The 23,299-nt window shown below is 42.4% G+C and overlaps 1 protein-coding gene across 6 annotated transcripts in view; it reads left to right on the top strand.

The window, feature by feature from the left end:
* The window catches only part of CHST15 (carbohydrate sulfotransferase 15), a 99,500-nt gene extending 84,104 nt beyond the window's left edge, over positions 1–15,396 (top strand). For all 6 annotated transcript variants that reach the window (XM_085555362.1, XM_085555361.1, XM_015867564.3 and 3 more), the window contains 7 exons: positions 1,125–2,194; positions 2,917–3,256; positions 5,489–5,635; positions 9,426–9,582; positions 11,484–11,640; positions 13,412–13,559; positions 14,761–15,396. In XM_085555362.1, coding sequence (XP_085411488.1) covers positions 1,652–2,194; positions 2,917–3,256; positions 5,489–5,635; positions 9,426–9,582; positions 11,484–11,640; positions 13,412–13,559; positions 14,761–14,951 — 1,683 coding nt within the window. In that variant the 5' untranslated portion in view covers positions 1,125–1,651 and the 3' untranslated portion in view covers positions 14,952–15,396. The remainder of the gene's footprint in view (positions 1–1,124; positions 2,195–2,916; positions 3,257–5,488; positions 5,636–9,425; positions 9,583–11,483; positions 11,641–13,411; positions 13,560–14,760) is intronic.
* Positions 15,397–23,299: the final 7,903 nt, after the last annotated feature.

Below are 23,299 nucleotides of genomic sequence, written 5' to 3'. Positions count from 1 at the left end.
TGACCATCCCTTTGAAGGATGATTGATCGCTTGGTTGCACATTTAAGTGTCTGCTCTGAGTTCTGCCTGAAGTCATGGAATTGCTCAGGTTGGGAAAGACCTTAAAGATCATCAAGTCCAACTGCAGCCTAACCATGATACCCTCACAATGCCAAGTGTAAGCACAAAGGTTAGCACAAACAATTCTGAATACTTTTAGCCACTTTTTGTCTGTGAGCAACCATGGTGAGGAAGTGCTTGGTAGAGGATGGCACGTGCCCTTTGCATCAGTGTCCTTCAGCCTGTATGTGGCATCCATGAGTGTTCAAGGGCTTGGAATGAGGAAGCATCCACTTGAGTGGTTCCTGCACAACCTTGCCTGTATTGAAGTGCTGGCATTTGAGAGCACTTGCTGGGTCAAGGCCTTGTCTTGGATTTGCTGTGCTGATGGTACATTTCATTTAACTAATACGTCTTGACGTTTTTATTGAGCGGTATGTTTTCAACATATATTTGACAAGGAATGCTGAAAGCATCTTGCTGACTTTTCTCTGTGTTAGTGGTAGTTGCTCTTGTTCCAGAACCATTAGGTCCAGAAGCCAGAGATCCTGCTGTGAGTTTTTGCTTATGTCTATATTTCAACCCTTCAATTTGCTGAATGCTTTCCTTGTGGCTTCTTTTGTTGCCTGTTGTTTGACCTTCTTCCCTGTGGTCTTGAAAGCGGGCTGTTGTCCCAGCCTCATCCTCTGACCTGGGTTCCTGCCTCATTTCAAGGAAGTTAATGTAAGGCTGTCATGCACAGAGGTTGGGAATTTAACCTGTGTTACTGGCTACCACCCAAAAAGAGCAAATTAAAAGCTGTTACAGAGGTCAGTGAGCAGATGGAGAGTCAGTGGTGTTACCTGTGGCTGCCACAACTGTTTGCTGATGAGGGCAGGAGTGTGGATGAAAAGAAACAGCAACCTGTTGTAGACCTGAAGACAAGCATTTCCCAGGTTTAATATCATGAGGAGACCTCTTTCATATGCCAGTGTGAAATTGCTGGTGATGGATTGTAGTTCTGCTATAACCTCAAATAAAGGTGAATGTAGGTATTACTCAGTTTGCTCTTCTGTGTGACAGCATATCTGGCTTTGTTTCTTCAGGTTGCACAGCACAGATCCTTGAGAACATCGCTGGGACGATGAAGCTTCCAGGAGCAGCAGCCTGGTTTGGAATCTGAGTGCTTTAAGAATATCTGGGGGATTTCTACCCACGTTTGCCTATTCCGGTATAAATCAGAAGACAATGAATTCATCTTATTTTTTGCATATTTTCATACTACGTAACGATTTTTCTCCTTTCCCGTTTTGTTCAATGGGAAAAACTTGAGCCAATGGTGCAGCTGATTCTCGCTTTGCCACGTTCCTCCTCCTGAGCCAGATTCTTGGAAACCACGTCCACAGTACATCTATTTTTGTAGCTGGTGTTCTTTTTTTCTGCATATGCCACATGTCGCTTTCGGAGTGTTTCTAAGTATTCTGGGTTGAACCTGCGCTTTCATGTTGAAGAGAATTCATAGAATCACTCAAGGAATTAAATAATTTCACTCTTGCAGAAGATGACTCATGCTTCAGAAACGTTTTTGTGGCTGTCCTTGGCTTGTTAATACAGGAGTTTTAACGGTATTAATATGAGGCATTGCATTAATTGTTGCATACACTTATTACCAAATGACTTGCACAGACAGTGTTTCAGATGCCGCGGCCATAGCCACAATAACCAGAAGTGTCCTGTTTGCAAAGGAGAAAACAGAATCCCTTTGTACGCTGATAGCAAGCAGATGAAGTTGCTTGCAGTTTTGGAAGTAAGGACTGATCACAGTGAAAGCTGGAATGGATTTTTCTGCTTGAAGAAGGGGAAGCTATGCAGCTTAATATTTGGGTTGATTATAATGACTCTAGTGATGGCGTCCTATGTACTGACTGGAGCCAAGCACGGCCTGTTGTTAATTCCATCTCCCTTCCATTATGGAGCTTTTACTAGCAATCCAAGCTTAATGGACAATGAAAGCCTTAGTGACATGAAAGACCATTACCAGCCTTCTAAAATGAATATTTCATACATAAAGGATTATCCAAGCATTAAATTAATTATTGACACTATTACTTCAAAGATAGAGTTTATAACGAGACAGCGCCCTGGTTTAGAAGAGCTGAGGAAACAAGAGCCACACGTAAGTATGAATTAAAGCTTCTGAAGGTTTGTTTCGAGGGTTTGGGGGTCTGTCTTCTGAGATGAAAACAGTGCAGCTACTCTGATGTTTGCATTGTGATTCACACCACCCAGCGCCTCCTGATTTACGCCTGTTGAAAAGCTGATGTTACAGACCACATCCTTCTGAGTCACAGGCAGAATGGATGGGCTGTCTAAACGGTCTTGACACCTGAAACAGAAAATCAGGCAGTTTTCCGACAGCTGTACAGTCTAATTGAATTGAGAACCTTGTCTCACTCAAAGTCATTCCGAGTTAGTTGTGTTTGCCGGCAACCTGAAGTGATAAATAGGAAAGCAGCTTTTCTGTCGGCAGCTTGAAGAAAACCTGGGCATTGCAGACTTTGTGGTTCAGAGTGACCGTCCTTCAGGCTGGAGGTTAATCTGAGCATTGCAACTTTGACTTGAAAAATTAATTCCTGGGGTGGCAGTGAGGCGGGGAAGTGTGGATCTGCATTCTGGCCTTAAAATCAAAGCATTTCCTGTTTTACTCCTCTCCCAGTCCAACTGTTTGCACTGGATTTGGTTCCAATGCCACTAGAAGGGGGAAAAAAGAAACCAACTAAGGAGTTATGTCTAAACTGTTTCTATTGTTTGCTTACTGTGCTAAGTTAGAAAAATAGAATTGCCGCCTTCTTTTGTTTTTTGCTGCCTGTACTGAAATTGTTGTTCTTTATGTTTCAGATGTTTTCAGTAATTCCTAATAAATTCCTTCCAAATAGCAAGAATCCTTGTTGGTATGAAGAGTACAGAGGAAACACAACCACAGACCCTTACACAACAAACTCCTATGCACTCTATTCAAAGCGATTTCGAACCATATTCGATTACCTCAGGAAGGTGTTTTGGAACCACTTGTACCATTACAAGGGCAAACACTACCGGCTGCGTTGTCTACCCCATTTCTACATCATTGGGCAGCCCAAGTGTGGGACAACAGATCTGTACGACAGGCTTCGGCTGCACCCTGATGTTCGGTTCTCGGCCATCAAGGAGCCTCACTGGTGGACGAGGAAGCGCTTTGGTGAGTCAACGTGCTACAAGATATGGGTTAGTAGCTTAGTGGGTAGTAATGGTGGTGTCAGGATGGTTGGACTAGATGGTCTTGAAGGTCCTTTCCAACCTCACGATTCTGTGACTCTACATTTCATCTGGTTTGTTAGCAGTGATTTGGAGAATATAGGGGGAAAAAGCAACACATTGAAATCTAGATGAAACTGCTGCTGTTTTGTAAAGGCAGGAAGAATAACAGCTAGCTTGTGATAGGAGCTATAAAGTATGACGGTAACCGTTTTGCTTTGCAACATTTTTCTCTGAAGCCTTTCTTCAGTGAATAGTGCTGGGTTGGTATTTGATACATGGGTTCCTTCAGTCCTTCTGATTCAGTAAAATACAACTGGCTTTGGTTGCAGCTTCGCTAGTGTTGTAGCTCTAGTCAGATGCTCTGCGTGAGACAGCTCTCTCCCACCGAGGAACCTGGATGTATTTTTAATGCTTTCTCTCCTGAGTTGCATCAGTATTTCATGGCACGACTCTTCATCTCTAGAGGCAAACAGCAGCTGAGGTTATGGCTTGCTGGAGCGAGGCACATCCATCTCTTGTGGTTGCTTCTTCAGAGGGCGACTGAGAGCCATGGGCCTGACTGCATCGTTTTATTCAGCTGAAGTGTTTATGTCCTTTGTGTTCTCTTTCCCCTGGGTGCCAGCATGGCTCAGTCTTGTGGTTAAAGGCTAGATGAGACTCGGCAGGTCCAATTTCAGTTCTTGGCTTTTTTGTGTGCTTCGTGCTTTCCTTAGTTCTCAGTTTGGAGAATCTGGAGATGCTGGAGGTACCAGTTGAGAAATCAAACAAGAAGCTTCATGGTTACCAGGGAACCTCATGGGAAGGAGCTCATTCTTCACAGGCAGAGTCTGGCTGAAGATGAAGGCTAAGAACTGCCTCCTGGGCTGAGGGTGGAAAGTCAGATCAGTGAGGGAAGTGGATTTGAGACTTGGGCACTGTGAGTGCCATGCTGCTTCTCTGTGGGTCTAGAGGTGCAGGGACCATCAGCAAAGCCATTTGTAGAAGATTGTGCCTTCCTTGAGAGTATCTCCTCTATGACAACTTCCTTTTCATAACTTCTTGTTAATGTTTTTAGTTTTTTTAAAGCTGTAGAATGAGGAAAGCTCGCAGAACCCAGGATGTGGTGGGAGGGAGACATGGGTAGAGATATGACCTGTCGATCATCTCAAGCTGTCTGCTTGAGTTTAGTCAGGAAGACTAAATTTTTGTTGCCCCAACAGTACTTTGTCTGGTGGCTGCTGCTTGGATGGGAAGGTGCATAAAACAAATAGTCTAAGCTGTGAAACTGAGTCAGCACCCTTTGAAAGCCAGCTTGTGGGTATGACTCCTGTGCTGCTGGCTATGAAGTCGTTTAGTTTCTAACGCTTACCTGGAGAAGAAAGTCTCTTTGTTCTATGGCATTCTCTAATTCAGGGATTTTTACAAGACTGACTAATTTCAGCTAAAGCCAAATAACCCTCCTGGGAAAGTCTAATTTCACAAATCATCGCTTTTCTGTACTGCTGGGGTGGTTGATGCTTGGCAGGAGTTTGCCCAGCTTGACTGTCTCTCTTCCCTGGCCCTTAGCCACAGCTTCCACTCACGGGTGTGCGGTGACAATAAATTGACACTGCATGCAGGGGGAGGGCTGGTGTCATTGAACGTGCCTTGGAGTGTGAGGTGGGAAGGAGAAAATAAGGTGCCAATGTGGAGCCTTGTTTTCCTACTTATAACAGAGGAACACATGAATGATTTCCCAGTCCTCTGGTTTTGCTGAGTGTGTGTTAATTTGCATGTTTGGCTTTAGGGTTTGGTTTTGGTCTCAATACAGCAACTCTAGTGGGAGTCCCTATTACTCCGGTTTGTGCTGATGTAAATGTAAGCAGAATCTGATCTTTTATCTTCATTCTTAAAGCTAAATTTAGAAGAAAATAAATACAAGCTATTCATGCAGGAGCCATAAAACGGATTACTTAAGATATCTGCTATCACTGTGAATTTACGGCTTAATCGTATAGTATCTTGCATCTCAGCTACTTCATTATTGGCACTTGTGTCTGAGTGTTACACTTCATGGCTCTAATTTTGTGCTACTGTTAGCTGGCTTGGGTCCAGAGATGTTAACGAAGCTGTCTTCATCTACCCAGCAGTTAATCTTGCAATCTTTCCCTGCTATATATATGTTTTCTAACTTCTCTCTTTTCCCTGTTTCTAGGAATCATTCGTCTGAGGGATGGATTTCATGATCGCTACCCAGTGGAAGATTACCTTGATCTGTTTGACTTAGCAGCTCATCAAATTCAGGGTGTGCTGCAGAGCGAGGCAGCAAAAGAGCACAGCGAGATGAATAACATCATAATTGGTAGGGCAGATACAGCTTCTGAAATGTTTGTGTCTGAGTCTGTACCATCTGGAGTTGATGCATGAGAGGGGCATTTTTAGGTGTGACTGATTCATTGCACAGGGCTGGTGGCATTGGTTTCCTCTGCTGTGTGTGGATAGTGCAGAAGTTGTTATAAGATGCCCAGTGAATATCAGCATTTAGTTAAATAATACAATTAAAAGAGAACAAGGGAATTTGGTTACTCCTTCCAACGTGGTTTGAATTTTGTTCTTATTACAGAGGCCTGTAGCTTCAGGTTCAAGCCCTGTAGTGGTGTATGGCTTCCTCAGGCATAGCAAACAAATTGTGGCCATTTGTTTTTACAGTCCTGTAGATGACAAGCAATGCTTTCCATGGTAGCAACGCAACTCCAGTTGGCTGTTCTAAAGCTCAACCATAAGAGATTTATAGACAGAGAGGCCACTGTTTTGTGTGCTATCATCCCCATGTAGCCTATGGTGGACTAAGTGCAATTGTGTTGCTCCATATGAAAGCCTGTGGTCAGTTCCAGGCTCCATGAGTAGTGCCTGGGTTTGCTCTCCACAACACGTAGTGGCCAACCATCATGCAACTAGATTATGGTTCCTATGAGGAAAGTCAGCAGGCATTCTTAAGTTCTGGTTTTGCTTCCTTTTAAAAGCAGAAAACCAAGAGGAAGGCACTTTGGCCTCAATATCTGTTTGTTGGAAAGAGACTTCTGAAGTAAGCTGAAGTCCTACAGGATTTGGGGACTTTGCTTCCCCCCCTTGTAGGAAATGCCCTCAGAATCTTCATTGCATTCTGACTAAAAGAATAATGAATCTACTGTTGACTTGATGAAATGGTGACGTTGTCTTCCATTGCCCAGCCTTGGCTGCAGTCATGTCTGTGTGATGCTGCCTCAGCCTCTCTTGAAGTCTGCCATCCACACTATTGAATATTCAGTGCTGAGCAAAACTTGTAAGACTAAGAATTACTGCCATCAAGGACATCTGCAGATTTTCCTCCTACTTGCAGTAATATCTCCTGCCCTTTCATGGATGAAGTGTTTATACTAATTATATTCCCTAATCTAATCAGCAGTGTACGTCTTTGATTACTTACCTCCTGTTGTAGCTTTTTCTGGAGCTCGATTGTGTTTCTTTTTCCTGTAGTCTCATTTCTTGTTTCATTAAGGTTCTGTTCACTTTTTTTTTTTTTATTAGGTTTACAGGAAAAGTCTTGAATGATTATTCTCATTAAGTCATTTTTTTTTTTATTACCTTGGTTAAAAACAACACCAACACAGCCCACAACAACACTAAAACAAAGCCAGCTTGTCTAACTTGACTTTGTGTGAATATCAGGTTTGCTTAGAATCCCCCATTTTCTTATAACAAAAATCTAATTTAAGCTGTAAGCATTTCAGCTGTTCATCACACTACGTTATTTTCAGATCTTCAGCTTTGTTGGATGTTATACTTTAATGAGTAATAATTGCATTTTTGCAAGTAGAATGATGTCTGCTGAGAGATGAACCGAAGCGGACAGTGCTGCTCTAGCTTGAGGCATTCCATGCAGGACTTGTTTATCTGTGATCATTAATAGGATGAGTTCACAAGATTGTCTTTTGAAAACATAATATGACTATAATCCATTAATGACCAAATACAGAAGTTGTAAATTTATTATTTAGGCAGCTTAGTAGTTCATATGTTCTTTGAATCCATAAGATTCATAAGAAAAGATAATTTTTTTCATTGCTCTGCAGTAATGAGATGTAATTACCAGCAATGTTTAATTAATCTCATGTCTAGAATGGCTCACTCTCTTTGCAGATATTAAATCTGCAATATAACACAGAAGAGAATACTGTAAAATTACTAGGAGGTGGGTTCTTTTTTTTTGGCTGTTTCAGGAAATTAAAATTATCAGTCAGGAGAGACCAGAATTACTTTATTCATTTACTTTTTTTCCCTTTTAAATGCCCGATGGCCATCTTCTTTTGAGAAGAGTTGCGGGACCCAAGCTGTCTAGGGCTGTGTGCATTAGGGCAGTGCCTTAAGCTTCTGTTAAAGCTTCAGTGTTATTTGGTGTCTCTGGTTGTCCTTTGCTTTTGCCCCACTTCTGGATGCTGGTAATGGCAGCTGATCCAGCTGAGGTTATTTCTGTGGAGTATTCTGGTCTGTGGCATTAAGAATATCATCCAAATTATGGTTAAGTGCAATGACTTTATTTAGTTCGGCTAGCACCTGTGTATGCAGATGTTGTGTTCAGCTTTGTTCACTCTCCATAAGCTAATTAGGGAAAGTCCTATAGAGAGCTTTAAATATCATCAGAGGTCCTTGGAGCAGAGGAGTATGAAGGAAGATCATAATAAAAACAGGAAGAGGCTGCATATAAAAGGGCATGGAAATGGTGAGGACCTGCAGTGCAGCCAGACATGTGCTGTGCAGAATGTTTCCCATTGTAAGGACCATGAAGCACAGGAATAGGGCTCTTACTGAGGTTCTAGACTTCAATCATCAGTGTGATTTAGGCAAATGCTGTTCAGGAAGTGTATTCAGTACAGCCCTTCCTGCTGGGGGGATATTGTGGTGACTGCCCAAGGCCCTTCCATCCCTGCAGCGCATTATCCTGTCACTCTGGGCATGCCCCATGTCCTCCTCTGCTGGCACAGGTACAGCTGTGTGATGCTTCCGGGCCTGGCCATCTCCTCTTGTCCTCTGTTGGGTCTTTTATGCTTCTGCTTCGCTCAGCATGGGATCTGGGCCGAGTGCATTTTAATTGACGAGTCAAAGCATGCTGATGATCAGGCAGTGCCTTGGCTAATTAATTTAGAGCGGAAAAGCAGAGTTGTTGTGGATGCCCAGCTTTAGCCAACAGACCTGATCTCCTCCCTTTGAAATGAGGCAAAATGAACATGACAGAAGATTAATGTGTTTTCTAACAACTCCAAGACTTTACTAATGAATCACATTATGCTAAGCTGGTTTGGAACAAATACCTATTTCACTTTGTGTTTTGGCAATATTTTAAAGTCTTTATTGGACTTTCCCAAGAGAGAAAAACAAGGAAGATCATGTGAAAGTCTACAGGTCTGCAACGTTATTACTTTTTCATCTCATTACCTTTGATGGAGGAGAAAAAAGAAAAAGGAAAATCTCATTAACAAGAATTAGCTTTCATTAAACTTTCAAAGTGTGGAAGATTCCAAAAGGTTTTTTATATATGTTTTATTAACATATCCATGCCACGTAAATACCGGTATGACTTCAAAAGAGAGGCAAGGCTGAACCATTCACAGCGTCACACCAGATCATTTATTCAGTAGTTGAAGCATCACACGCCTCGTTCTGGCAGAGGTGCTGCTGCTTGTGCTTCTCCCTCCCTGTAGCACTGCTTAGGAGTAAGTTGCTTAAGAATCTAAGAGTCTGACACTTAACCAAGTGTTGATCTTGAATAGCTGACTTCTTTCATAAAGGGATGCTTCGAACTGCAGCAACTGAGTTCAGTGCCAGTTCTCTGTTTTGTTCTGTATTTCCCACATGCTCACCAGCTCTCCTGTTTCTGTTCTAAGCAACACTGATCCACTGGAGTGCTGCTTTCCACTTCTTTCGCTGGTTTGTTGCAAGCTGTAGCTTGCAGTGTGAGTGTTCTGTCCCAAGGGAGCAGCAGCCAGAGCAGTCTGCAAGAACCAGCGAGATGTGCTGGAGCTTGCAGCATTTAAATGGTCTACACCAGCTATCAGTGTTCCACTCTGATACAAGGAATGAAATGAGTTACCAGCAGAGATGCTTTCTATTTCCAGGGGAAGCCAGTGCCTCCACCATGTGGGACAACAATGCGTGGATTTTCTTTTACGACAACAGTAGTGAAGGAGAACCTCCCTTCTTAATCCAGGATTTTATCCATGCCTTCCAGCCAAATGCCAAACTTATCATCATGCTGAGAGATCCTGTTGAAAGGTGAGCAAGGGTTGTGTTGTAAAAGACATTTATATGCCTCCGTGTAAGTAATCCTGTGAAGTGCTTCAGTTCATATTAAATAACAAGCTTTTATGTCTTCAAGGACACACCACTCCAAATAAATAAGATTGCAGAGAGCTCCAGAATCAGCAAATGATGAACTTTTTAAGTAATAAAATGCTTAGTGCACCACTCGAAGCTCATTTAGACTGTGTTATCTTCCTGAACTAACAAGTACTCAGGAGCTCACCCTTGGCCTTCCTGACTTTGTGAAGGAAGGGCTCTGTCTTTGCGTTTCACTCCTCTCTTCAGTCTTCCTCCAGTCTTTTAGGGGACTTCTTTCTACTGTGTCCTCTGCAGGATGGAGGATGAAGATGATAGATACTGGGAAGGGTGGAGGAGACCTTTTCAGGTGTCTATTCGGGTTACTTGGTTGGTGACAGCTCATCTGAATGGCAGAAGGGGCACCTGGGGACAGTTACCTTGCAATATTTGGGAGGGTGAAGGAGCTGCACAGAGCCTGGTGTGTGAGGCCCCACAGAGTAGGGGATGTTTGAAGAACCTCAAGGATTGGAGGCGGTGGGCATTTATATCCCATTGTAATGGATAAGCATAGAGGGTAATGACTTTAAGGAGCTGGACCAGCTGAAATCCCAATCAGTGAAGGTTTTATTTCCAAGCAGATGTCCCCAGAATTAAAAACAGATGGGAAGAAACAGAAAATCTCTCTCTCTGCAGAGAGAGCACTCATCTTTAAGACTGTAGCTTTCCATAAGATGTCATCAAGTCTTTAACGATCTGGGTTTATTTTAATGGACGACTAGAAATACTGAGAGCTCCTATTAAGCCTTTCAGGCAAGTGACATCTTGCCCATGCTGTATATGATGCCTGCTTTGCCCCATATCTCTATCCGAGCTCATCATTGCAGTCTTCAAGCACTGTTGGGCATCAGTGTTCTCAGCAACTGTGTAGTTTGGGTACTGTGCTTAGTTCTGTCTCTTTTTTTTATAGCTTGCTGTAACTTCCATTTTAAAGGGTGTAAAAAATGAAATGAAAGCCAGTCTGCAACATATGCATCCCTTCTCTTCCTTTTTAAGCGAACAGAGAGTTTTCATTTATGTCATGTGGGAATTAAGATCCTGTTGTTGCAGAACACTGAAATAAATAAGTACAGAGGGGCTGTTCCTGTGCTTAAGTGCTTCACTGGATTAGAGCCGAATCTTTCCAAATGAAGTGATGAATTTTAAAGTACCTGTGGCAATCCAGGGAAGCTTAAAAATAAATAAAGCTGGCACGGTACAAAAGGCTGCCACAGCAATAAAATGAGCCAGTGTCTTTTGAATGAGGCTGATAGGATCAATGGGCTTGTGTTGAGGGGTGGTGCTGAGAGTTATGATATGCTGCAAACACAACGGGAAAGGATGGGAGATCTCAGGTGTTTCAAAGTTGACTAAATAAGAAAGAAAATGGAAATACCGTGTTCCACAGATGATTCATGGCCTTAATATTTATGCCATGCTACAGCATCCACCTTGTCTCTCAACCAGGTGTTGTTGGAAGAGTTTAAGCAAGTTCTTAAGGATTAACACACAAGTCAATCTGTTACTTGCATCTAAGTTCTGGGCTGCTTTTTGTCCTGTAATTTACTGAGGTTTGGATTTCACATGATGCTGACCTTTCAAGCAGGGATGAGAGTGAGCAGCTCCCTGGAGTAACTGCCATTCTGAGCCAAAACCCATCAAAACGAGTCCAAAACGTGTTATTGCTGAACAGTGTGGGTAGGGCAATATTACTCACACATGGCTCTTCTCTCTCAATTCATGCCACTGATTGCAATTGTTATGTAAATAGATCTTCTTTCATTTCCTTTCTCATTTACTCGCACGTATTTCATTCACAGATTGTACTCCGATTATCTGTACTTTGCAAGTGCTAATAAATCTGCAGAAGACTTTCATGAAAAAGTGGCGGAATCGCTGCAGCTGTTTGAGAATTGCATGCTGGATTACTCCCTGAGAGCCTGTGTCTACAACAACACCCTTAACAATGCCATGCCTGTACGTATTCCCAATGCCATTGGATTCCTTGCTTGTATAACAACACGCAGCATCAAGGTTATTAAAATGCCTAAATACTATTGCCTATAAGCATCAAGAAGTAAAATTCTCTTTTCATTCGAAAAGCGGATGAAATAAATATACATTCAGGCATGTAAAAGCTGATGTATTGGCTCAGTTGTCTCACCAGTCTGTTCCCTGATGAATGCCAACAGCAATAATATGGTTGTTCTATTGTGCAGGCATATGGGGAGCACATTTAGTGAAGATTGCAGTTGAATGTGTAAGCTTTTTGCAGATCTCTCCAAAAAGTAGCTCTGGCAAGGATATTTGTGGCATAAAATTGCCTCAAAATTAGGAAAAACTGTATTCTTTTTTAAGGGAAGGCTACCAATAACCAGATAAAGCCTTCTTTTTAGAGTTATGGACATCCAGAAATGATGAGAAGTGCAGAAACTGCTGCCAGGAGATCAGAATGCTGAGCCTGTTGTACCAGAATTCACATGTTTAGTGTAGAACTGGCTTCAAATTTTGCTTGAGGGCGAGAAGAAAGGCTTTCCAGAATAATATGGAAGAGATTGGCTTGAAGTATCATGTCTGGCAAGTTTGCCATTCAGTCCTGTTTTATTAGCTAAGACTTCAAAGGCTTCAGAAAGAATACTTCCTTCTCTTGTCACCAGGGTGAACCTATTGCCTCCTCTAGTCAATGCAATAACCATCAATAGTGTACTGCAGAGTTATTTGCCAAAATGCTGCAAGGCCTACAAGATATTCCTCTTCCTTACTTCATCAAGTAGGTAGGAGCTGCCAGGCTTGGATGGAAGCCTCCAGAACCTCACAGATACGAGCTGCTGCCAGGGAGCATTAGGATACTTCTAGTCATCTGATTGTACAAATGTCTTCTAGTATAGGGAAAGTACCTTTTTTCCCCCCTCTCTTCTTCATCAGGATGCAGCAGCACTCTTCATGTGTTGTCTTAGGCAGCCCTCATAGGATGATATGAACACAGGCAGGTGTTTGTAATAAAGCACAGATGCTAACAGTTCCTTGATGGACCTCACCCTCTTCTTCAGCCAAGTTAATAGGCCCTTTTATGTGCATCATTTGCTACAGATGTAGGGATTATTTTCCCCTAAGAGCTCGTTCGATTGCCAATTGTGAGTTCTCACTAATTGTTGCAGCAGAAGAATTTTGTTTTGCTATTGGTTAATATGTTCCTGAAAGAAGAGAGGTGAATGTCGTAGGTGTTGTCACTAGAAACGATGGGAGCCGACATGTACAGAAAGGGATGTTTGTTGACTTCTCCTTGTGGAGAAAAATGTGTTTGGCTTGTCCTTGCCTGTGAAAAATGTGTTAATTGGAGAAAGGCATGCAGGGCCACGGTGATCAAATCAAACGCACAGATGCGGATGTTATGGGAGGGAGAATGGCTTGGGAAATAAATGCTGTTTAATGTTTAAAACACTGAAGATTAGGAAGGAGGCAGCGTTCTGGAAGAGGTACAGTGGAAAAGAAGTCATACAGGGTAGAAAATTAAAGTTCTTCCTAAAGCCAAGAAAACACAGTATGATAATAATGACTTAGCAGCAATTCAAAATGTAGGTTATTTTGCTGGAATTCAGGTGTCAGCGTAGGTTTCATGAGTCAGTGATCTTTCTAGAGAGCAAAACTGGGATATCTGCCCACAAGACACAAGTGAGTGTTGGTTTGGTTTGTTCCTGCTCAGAGTGTTGTAAATGAATTAATTTGTGTGTATTTTTTATGCTTGCAGGTAAGGCTGCAGGTTGGGCTTTATGTTGTCTACCTTTTGGACTGGCTGACTGTTTTTGACAAGGATCAGATACTCGTTCTTCGCTTAGAGGACCATGCATCGAATGTGAAATACACCATGCACATGGTGTTCCAGTTTCTGGATCTGGGTAGGTGTTCTCTGGCTGCTTGGAGATAAGTACACATAAAATTGTGTTTTATTGTTGTTTCATTGTTGCTTTATTAGCTGACAAAACATGTGTGAATCCATCTTGAAGGATGTGTTAATCTTGTTGCCTTGAGTCAAGTGAAAGTAAAATTCCCAAATGCCCATAGAAAAGTTGGTGTTAGGAGAACTTAATAATACTACATTAAGGAAAAAAAAAACCCAAACACATTCATTTCACAGCATGGAGTGAAAGCTTACCAGAAAGAAGCCAGTCCTGGTTCTGAAGGCTTACATAGGTTCAGGAGCTTAAGTAACTTAAAAAACCCACGCAGCTTAAATAACTTAAAGTGCTAACAGGTTGTGAATGCTGTTGCCAGCTAAAAATGATCCAGCATCTGAATCTGCGTACGATGAAAGGTTGTGTTTTTTAGCTGGGAAGAAGGGGGGTAGTTGTGTTTTTGCTGTGTTGACTGAGGCATCTGTTGCTAATCTGACCAACTGTTGCCCAATGTTGATTTGACAGTAGCAAGAGGACAAAAATATGGCTGCAGAATAGTCTGGCTGGTCCAAACACTGGTCTAAATGATGAGAAAGTTTGAATGTAGCAGATTGAACAGGCAAAGAGCTTGGCATCTACTTGAAAATGGCTTATGCTGGAAAAATCAATGGGTTCTTATCATTCTGAGGTACATAGTCAAGGGCTAAGATGTTATTCTGGAGTATATATATATACAACCATAACTACGTGTCAGTTTGATCCCACTGACAGCCTCAAAATCAGTAACAAAGGGCCTTTCATGGAACGAGTGAGTCTAATGGAGTTTCTAACAGATATGAGACAACTCACCCCATGAAAAGAAATAACAGTGTGTAAGAAGTTTGACTCTGAAATGGATGGGGATTTATACTCAATGTCTTCGTTGTTTGTCTGAAAACAAATCTCTTCCTTTAGAAGTGATTTATATCACTGGTTTTGGAGATGATTAATTAATGTGAGAGAAAGAAAACATATTATTTCCATATTTACTAAAAGTGATTTATTTTACTAATCTAAGCCTGTACTCAATATTCTGAAGCATAGTCTCTGCTAACAAAAATTCCATTCGTCTTCCCTTGGCAAGCCTTCCAAGTTAGCCATTTATCTTCTTTAGCAAGGGCATTGCTGGTGAAAGATATTAAGATGTTATTCTGTTTTACCACAGGACCTCTAAGTGAGAAACAAGAAGCTCTGATTACAAAAAGTCCCGCGTCAAACACCAGACGACCTGAAGACAGAAGCCTGGGACCTATGCTACCAACCACAAAGGCAATCCTAAGAGATTTCTACAGGCCTTTTAATACAAAACTGGCACAAGTTCTTTTTGACGATGCTTTTTTATGGAAGAGGACGTAAATCTGTAAATTCAGTGCCACAAATACAGCGCTTAAAGGAGTTTTTATTTTTTTAAATTCTATTTTTGTGCGTGGAGATTGACCTTTTTCTTTTCCCCATTCCAAAGAGATGCCGATTGAGGAGATGAGACTCATCTTCAGTCAGCACACTTCACGATGGCTGTATCACATTTTCCTTGTGAGAATGTAAAGCATCTTGCTTATCATTTTCTTGCAACTTCTTTTACCCCAGCAGAAGCGTGGCATGGAAATGCATTAGTGCAAAGGGTGACATCTTACACTCTCGGCTGGGCTGTTGAAGTTTAACCTTATCTAAGATGCTGCAACGAGGAGTTAGCATCGTTTTCTTACAATTACACTTATAATCTCGTTTTCAATATATGTAATTCCTTCATATTTTTTTTCAAACTATCAATGTCATGTAGTCATTAAATTTTTTAAATTGATTTCAGCCAAAATTTGGTTTCTTCCTGTTCACAAATGGTCTTCACTCGCCTTAGGTTTTCTATGTCTCCTTAATTCTGAAAGTAACTTTAATAGATAATCATATTTGCATACATTTCCGAGACTAATTTATATCTTTAGTAAGTGGTCTTTCCTAACCACAGTTCTTGTGTCTGTCTTAAAAGAAGTTTTATACTCACATAACAGTAAGAGTGAATGATTGAAATTTCAATGGTTGGCCATATTCAAAGTTTAGAGTAACAAATCCATTTGACTTCCATACTTTGCTTATGTTAATACAAATACGTCTATTCACATTGCACATGTTCCCTAGAAGTAGCTGCTGGGCTTAATGTTAAGTCCAGTACAAGTGATCTGAGCAGGATGCTCAGTACCATATGTCCTCATGGGAAGGTTATGTTAGCTATTGAATCAGTTGCACGTTGTATCTTTCCCTTTCCAGAAAAGGTGTAAAAATCAAGTTAAAAAGGGGTTGGAATGAAGACTCGATGAAAAGCTGTTTTAAAAATGAGAAACTTTGGGTTTGTCCTGAAGTTTGGAATGGCTGTAATAAGTAATTTGGGTAAGTAGTTATGGGTGACCAGAGCTGGTTAGCTCTGTTTCTGAAGTGCATACACATCAAAATCCACTGAGAGTGCATTACTTTGTGCTCTCTGAATTAGAATCAGCACTGTATGCTCAGGGAAACTCAACTGTTGTGGCAACATATTTCTGTTTAGTTGTCAGCTAGATCCACTATCTGGTGATTTAGCAGAGGGCTGTTAAGAGTTAGGGCTGTATGGTTAGGTTGTGGTTGGACTTGATCTTCAACATCTTTTCCAACCGAGTGATTCTGTGTTATTACCAGCTTTAAATGCTAGTTTAATTATTGTTTAGTGTGAAGATTAGTGTGTATGATTTGCACAAGAAAACAGTTTTGCTGAGGCATCATGCTGAGATTTCACCATTTGCCAGGGAGGTTCCATCCATTGCCTATATGTGCAGTCTAAATTAAAACATGCTGCATGGCCAAAGTTTCTGCTTCAGGTTGAATTGGCCCCAGCACCCTTTTCTGTATGAAGGTGGACTGTGCTGTGTGTGTAGCCCTTTACCCTTTCTCTTGACAGCTATACTTGTAGAAGAATACAATATCACCATTATTATTCAGTGCAACACTGAGTTGGCCTACCTCCCCCAAAGCAGTGATTTGCCAAGAACTGGACTTGCTGTGAAGATGGGGTGCTCTCATGTTTGCCAAACTAAACCAGTGGCTCTTTGGATAGAGCTCAGAAAATACATTCTTTACTCTGCTTGCTCTTATCTGTGCTAAACAAAAGTAATCAGGCAAAGATGCAGCTTTCCCGAATCCAAAGGCACTGGGGAAGGGGTCAGTTCCAAATGTTTTTGCTGCTACTGCAGAAGAATGTGAAATGTGTTCTCTGTAAGACCTTGCTCGCTCGGGCCAAGCACTCTGGCTGGAAGATGCAGTGAGAACAAAGGCTCTCGTGCTAAGAAAAACAGGCTCTGATTTACAAAGAAAAATAAGCCTTGTTATCTATTGAGTCCAGCACACAGGCTTATAGGCTTCAGCTCAATCAGATAAACAGCGAACTTATTATAGTACTGAATATACCGTTCTACCAAGTAATTAATCCATCTTCCAACCAGCACTGTTGTATGAGAGATGGGGCACAACTGTGTTATGAAGTTATTTCTGCCGGATACCTCCCTCCAGCGGTGTCTCTTCTGAGATGCTGCGTTTGTTGAACAGAAACACTTGTGTTGCAGTGCCATCCTGTGGGAAACGTGCACAATACTTCATGCATTGGACATGCATCTCCTTCCTTCCTTCTCTTCCATAACACTGGAAAAAGAAAAGGCAGATAAAAGGAATAAATACATATCCTTTTAGGATCCCCAGATTTGCTGGGTTACTCTATTCTCCTAATACTTCTAGGATAAAGGTATTAATAGATAGAAGTCCTGGTTTGCAGAGATGATGCTGCAGGATCTGGTCCATGCTTCTATCTGTACTAACTCTCTGGCATGGTTTCAGGCAGAGACACAATGTTGTCAGCAGCAGAGGTTTGATAACTTTTGGCAGTGTCCTGCTGGGTACTTTTGCCTTTAAGTCACAGCTCCTATGGAAACTTTGACAGCGCTCTGTGGTGCCTCCCTCGGTAGGAGAGTGCTTAACGTGATTGCCGTTGTGGCAGGGGCTTAATGGACTGCCAGGCTGAAATGTACTGTTGGAAATTAGAAGCCTGCTGTGTGCACACTAAGCTGTAATTAACAGAAAATAAGGCTGTAAGGAGACAGAAACAGTAATTGGCATTCTGTATTTCACAGGAAGGAAATGCTTCCTGTCCCTTGTCCTCTCGGCTGCTGAGCATCCATTTGTTTGGTGGAAAAGCGTAGGACAGTGTGCAGTTATTTACTTGGTTTGGCTATATCTCATGGCTATATCTGTCCCTCTACTTTAATAATGAATGGGAAGGAGCAAAGAGAAGGGTTGTGCTTGTGCTCAGGGCATTGCACTGGAAGGCCAAACCCAGCAGCTCCTAGAATTGTACCTGTCCTTGTCAGCAAGCTGAGAGGTGTCCCTCTGTCCTCCCATTTGTGGATGGTGGACCTACACACCCCAGCTCCTCCCCTGCTGTGCTGAAATCAAAGGTAACATGATGAAAACTCCTGTCTGGTGGTGCCTGGGGAGAGGACCAAAGGGATGCAGCACGGCTGTGTTGGGAAGGGAGAAACTCTTTTAAAGGGTGTAGAACAGCGGGATTATTGTGGGCTCCCCAGATGCTGATTTTCCAGCACCACCAGAGGGCAGCGCACGTCTGAAATTGAGTTTCAGCTGGTAAGGATGGTGGCTGTGGGACGAAAAGGGGGACATAGGCAGTGCTCTGTCTGTAAGTATCTCCCCTCGGAACTGCACTGAGCTATGAAGGGAAAGTGATTGTCAGTGCTGCATAGTGAATGTATAATTCGACTTATGTGCAGTGTATAGCACAGGGCACCTGGAGAGTGGGGTAAAGAAGCAAAATGTGCGCAGAAGGACCATCTGTACCTTGGAGGATATTAAAGGTATGTGCTAAAATGCTGTTCATATCGTGGCATTGGCAGTGAGATCCTCTTTTGCTCTCCTGGAGGAGATAACCAACACTGTTTTTGCTTGATCTGTCCCATGCTGCCAAGCACAAATCCCTCCTCAAACCTCAACGCAACACTAATGATTCTGAAGGGAGGAAAAGTTCCCTCTGTTATCACGATGGGCATCCTGCAGCATGATACATCAGGAAAAGGATGGTTGAACTCAAAAATGCTTCTGTGGCAGTTGTGCACAAAGTGGTCTGTTCAGTATTTATTGGGATGTTTAAAGGTATTTGTTAAGGATGGTGTTGCCTTATAGTATTACCAGACTGAGGGGAGCTGGAATGCTTTGTGCCATAATAGTACTACCAAAGCATGAGGAAAAAGAATTATTAGACTGGAAAATCCACACATTTAAGTAACACATCTTAAGCAGGCATGTATGAGTCAGTCCCTGATTTACTGTGTAGCAGTGCTGCGTCATCCATCCCTGAGTGAATCCCACAGCATCTGTTCCCAACCCAAAGCTGCAGGACCATGATGTGTGGCTGATTTAACAGCTAAAGCATGTGCTTCTCTAAGCGGATGGCAATCTGAGTGCATTTGCAGCAGGTGGTGCTGCGGAGCAGTCCTGTCCTTGCAACTGTGGCTGAGCTATTTTAATACTGTATTTGAAGAGTATTGAATATATACATTTACTTTAAGCTGATTTTCAATAGTTTCCCATTCTCTGTGTGTTACAGAGGTCTGTATTGTTCAGCGAACGCCCCCATGGGTACACATTGCTGTGTAATTAGAGGCCAGGAGGCTGCAGGCAGCACAGCGGGGACTAACGCAGGTATTTGAGACAGAACAGTTTGGAAAGCAATCAAAACCTGAAGTTCTGAAGCCAGAAGGTTCAAAGCACTTGGACTAACCTCAGCAGGAGCATGATAGAACCTCAGGATGCAGAAGCCATTGGTTCTGGCGCTGCGGGAGGCTGGCTTTGCTGCAGTTAAACTGCTGGGAATTGGGAATGGAAGCAGTTCTGAGGTCCAGGAACTGAAGTGCTGGAGGACTCAGGACAGTGAGAGATGAAAGGCTCCAAGGGCAGTGCAATGGGGTAGGAGTGATTCTTACTGCCTTACAGAAATGGATGCCTGCCATATAAATGGGTAAAATAAAAATGGTGACTTTTCTATACTGATAGTTTAGAAGGCCAGAAAAACACTAAAGGGTGTAAAGCTGTAAAACAGTTTCCATAGCAAATACCAGGTGCCAGGCTTATAGGTAACATAGGTAGTGCTGTGATTAACAGCATCAGTTACCAGTGCAGCACCTCTAGTTTTCTCTGTGCCATGTTAATATGGATGCAGGACCTTTCAGCTTTAGGTTATGCGGTATTTTAGGAAGTCTATTGGTTGAGATGAAGTTATGATGTCTACCATCTGCTTTGGGTGATGAGTTGATGGTTGGACTAGATGACCTTAGTGGTCTTTTCCAACCTTAATGATTATATGTTTCTATGATAAGATGCAAACAGTTTCCTACAGGACTTTATACTGTATTGCTATAGGTGCCACCTGAAGAGGTGCTCAGTATAATGTATCTCCTAACTAAGGAGTAAATTGCCTTTAGACACACATCAAGATTACTGGGGCCAAAGGTGAGCATGCCAAGCTGGACACCTGGATGGTGTCCTGGCATTACCTCACTGCACTTTTTGATGCCAAAGTCTTCTCCTGCACTCTGTGACATGGGAGGTCAAAGGCTAAAATAACAGTATTTCCCCCCTGAATGATAGCCTTTCAAGTTACTGTGTGTTTAGCATATGGGAAGTGTGCATATTGAGAAAACAACCCAGAAAAGGAAAATATCTTCTCTGGATACGTCACAAGAGGAAACTTAACTACACATACATCTCAGGTGTCTATGTTCATTGCAGTCTGAAAGTTATTTCATGTGCTTAAAGTCAATTCAGATAGTGCTACAAGGGGCAGCAACACCTGCTTCTGTAGCACAGCTGTGTGCTGGACTCTGTGTTGGTGGTGCTGGCCCAGCTTGGCCTGGTGCTGCCTGCCCACAGAGCAGGGCTCAGCAGGAGTGAGCAGAAGCTTCAGGCTTGTGTTCCTTGGTCAGAGGCCAGCCTCAGGGGTCCAAAGGGCTTAACAAACCCAGGCTGTCCTGCTGTTCCTCCTCTGTTTTGGAGCAAGAGGGAAATATGCAAAACGAAAGCCAAAGCCCAAGGAGAGCATCTGTCTGAAGCTGTTGGGGATCTTGGGGCTAAACTGTGACTTCTGCTCCAAAGCAAGTTGGCCTCTTGTCTTATCTCTGATCACTGCGTGTCCAGATCAACCTGTGGAGAAACATTGCTCTGCTGCTTCAAAAGATGTCTTACTGGCTGAGGATTAAACAGAAACTCAGTGGGAATCACAAGGCACTATGTCAACTGCAACCACTTCGATTTCACTCTGAAAATAAAGAGCACACAGAATAACACTGCATACTTTACACTGGAAAATGAGAAGATGTAATCCAGTTAAAGTAAAATGCGTTAAAAGGAGATTCTTCTATATCCTGTCCCTACACATGAAAGCAGTGTTGAGGTACTGGGATGTTTCTGCCCTGGGATAGATTTGTGCTTACTGGGACATGTTGTGCAGGGATGCATCTCCTCACCCCTGTAATTAAGGCTCAGGAAATAATTCCACTAAAAGAAATGAAATCCTCTTAAATCCCTTCTGAGTGCGAGTTGGCGAGACCCAGGTGGCTGCAGAAAGAGAGCAGGAGGATTGGGGTTGTGCCAAAGCCACCTGCAGTGAGAACAACAGAGCTCCTGGGAAGCCCCGGACCTCCTCCTTATGCTTTTTCTTTTCAGTAAAGCTCTGTTTTTAATTTTCTATTTGTGTGTGGGGTCAGGATGGTGCAAATCAGCCTGTTGAGACTGGTGCTGTGCAGGAGAAGAAGGTACCGCTGTGCCAGGGGTCTCTTGGTAGTGATCCCCATAGCTGATCAGGTCCATAGCACACAATGAGCACCCAGTGCACCTACTGTAGCCATCCATGAGTGGGAAGGTGCTGGGCCTCTGCTGGAGAAGAATCTTGTTCTTCCCATCCAGCAAAGCCAAGCAGAAAAGCATGGGTTGCTATCTCAGCCACGTGAATGGATTGACTGAAGTGGCCTAGTTTTGATTGAAGAGGCTCTTTCAGGTGAAATGTTGAATCCTCTCACCCCCCACGAGAACACGGCTCATCAAAATTTTACACGGCCTTGGGATCTCAGCGTTTTATAAACAAGGCTTTTCCAGACGTGTAAATGAGAAGAGACGGGAGTAGCAGAAATTGTTCATCAGGGGAAAAACATAAAGGACGAAAGAAAAGCACAGGAACTTACCTAAAATAAATGGAAATTTATGTTTTCATTTGGGAGTTTTATGTAACAGCAATACCGTTGCTCTTGCAAGGACCTATGGCACCAGGGCAGCTTTCCTTCTCTTATCCAGGGAGACTTTATAACACAACCTTTGAGATGAATGTTTTCCTGGGATAGGCATTAGAATCAGCTTGGATGGGGTTTTAAAGATCCTTCTGAACCAAGCATCCATTTACATGGGCTTTTTTACATTACTTAGAGGGTACCTGGTGACCAGTCTCTGGTCTTTTAACAGAAGACTGTGTTGTGGAGCTCTAGTGCATGAAGTATTACTTATACCTAGGTACCTAGACACTGGAGTTAAATCAGTCTCTGCAATTAATTGGAATGTAACATTTATATGAGAATGATCACTGTGTGTCTTGGATGCCTATCACTTTGGATGTACATTGGGATTGTCCAGTGCCAGCAACAGTCTCTCTCCTTTTACAGTAGATGCCCTTTACGTTTTTAGGGTTGTCATATGGAGCAAGAAGACAGAAGGAAACCCTTGGCCCAGGCCTACTTATCTGGAGGAATTCCCAGATTTCTGTGATTGAGAAGCACAAAGCACATCATTAAAAATATATATACATTTTTATTAATCTGAGTCTCTTACTAAGATTTTGATTTTGAGCACTCCAGAGATCTCTGCTCTTGGACCATGGTGTATATCACACCCATGCAAGAAAACAGATCATCTCTAAAATCATTTCAACCTAATTCAACAATTCAACATAATTCAACCACACAAGAAATCTTAGAATAATTCAGGTTTAATTAAAGTAAGAAAAATATTATATATTACATGTGCATTGCTGCTAATCCCATATATTAAAAATGTGCCATGAAATGTGAGAGGAATTAAAATAAAACATTTGGGCTCTTTCTGAAGATTGCATTTTGATCCGTAGGTTTCTTATTTCAGTTTCATGTTTGCCTTCCCAACCACGTGGGCTAGAAACAGCCTTTTATAAAGGAAAGTTGAGACTCTTGCACACTAAATGAATTAAGCTGGTGAGCCTCTAAAGAAAATATTCATTGCCAAGCAACTTGTAATAACACCTCTTGGTGTCTGCACGATGTTGTCCTTCTTGGGCTGGCTCAGGTGTTTGGCCCTCATTGCTCCCAGGTGACTGGTTGATCTCAGCCCTCAGCCAGGATCAAGGCAAATGCTGAAATCTGGTGTGATTGCAAGGCGGTGTGTTGGCCCCATAATGATGTAAGCATGTTGGTTGCTGTATGAGTGGTGTTCCCACAGTGCTGGGAACTTGTGTCAAGTATGTGCATTCATCTACTGGGATAAGAGATCCTGTTTGTGTTTTTGGCCTTAAGAAACTGCCTTTCTATGCTTTTACCATGACAAATACTAATGCTTGAGACTGTTAGGAAATACCAAATCTATTGGTATGAGTTAAAAAA

This window comes from Coturnix japonica, chromosome 8 (assembly GCF_054131305.1).
Source record: "Coturnix japonica strain WE chromosome 8, WE-NBRP24, whole genome shotgun sequence".
In the NCBI taxonomy this organism is placed as follows: domain Eukaryota; kingdom Metazoa; phylum Chordata; class Aves; order Galliformes; family Phasianidae; genus Coturnix; species Coturnix japonica.
The sequence above is the reverse complement of the archived record's forward strand: the minus strand, read 5'-3'. Positions and strand labels throughout refer to the sequence as shown.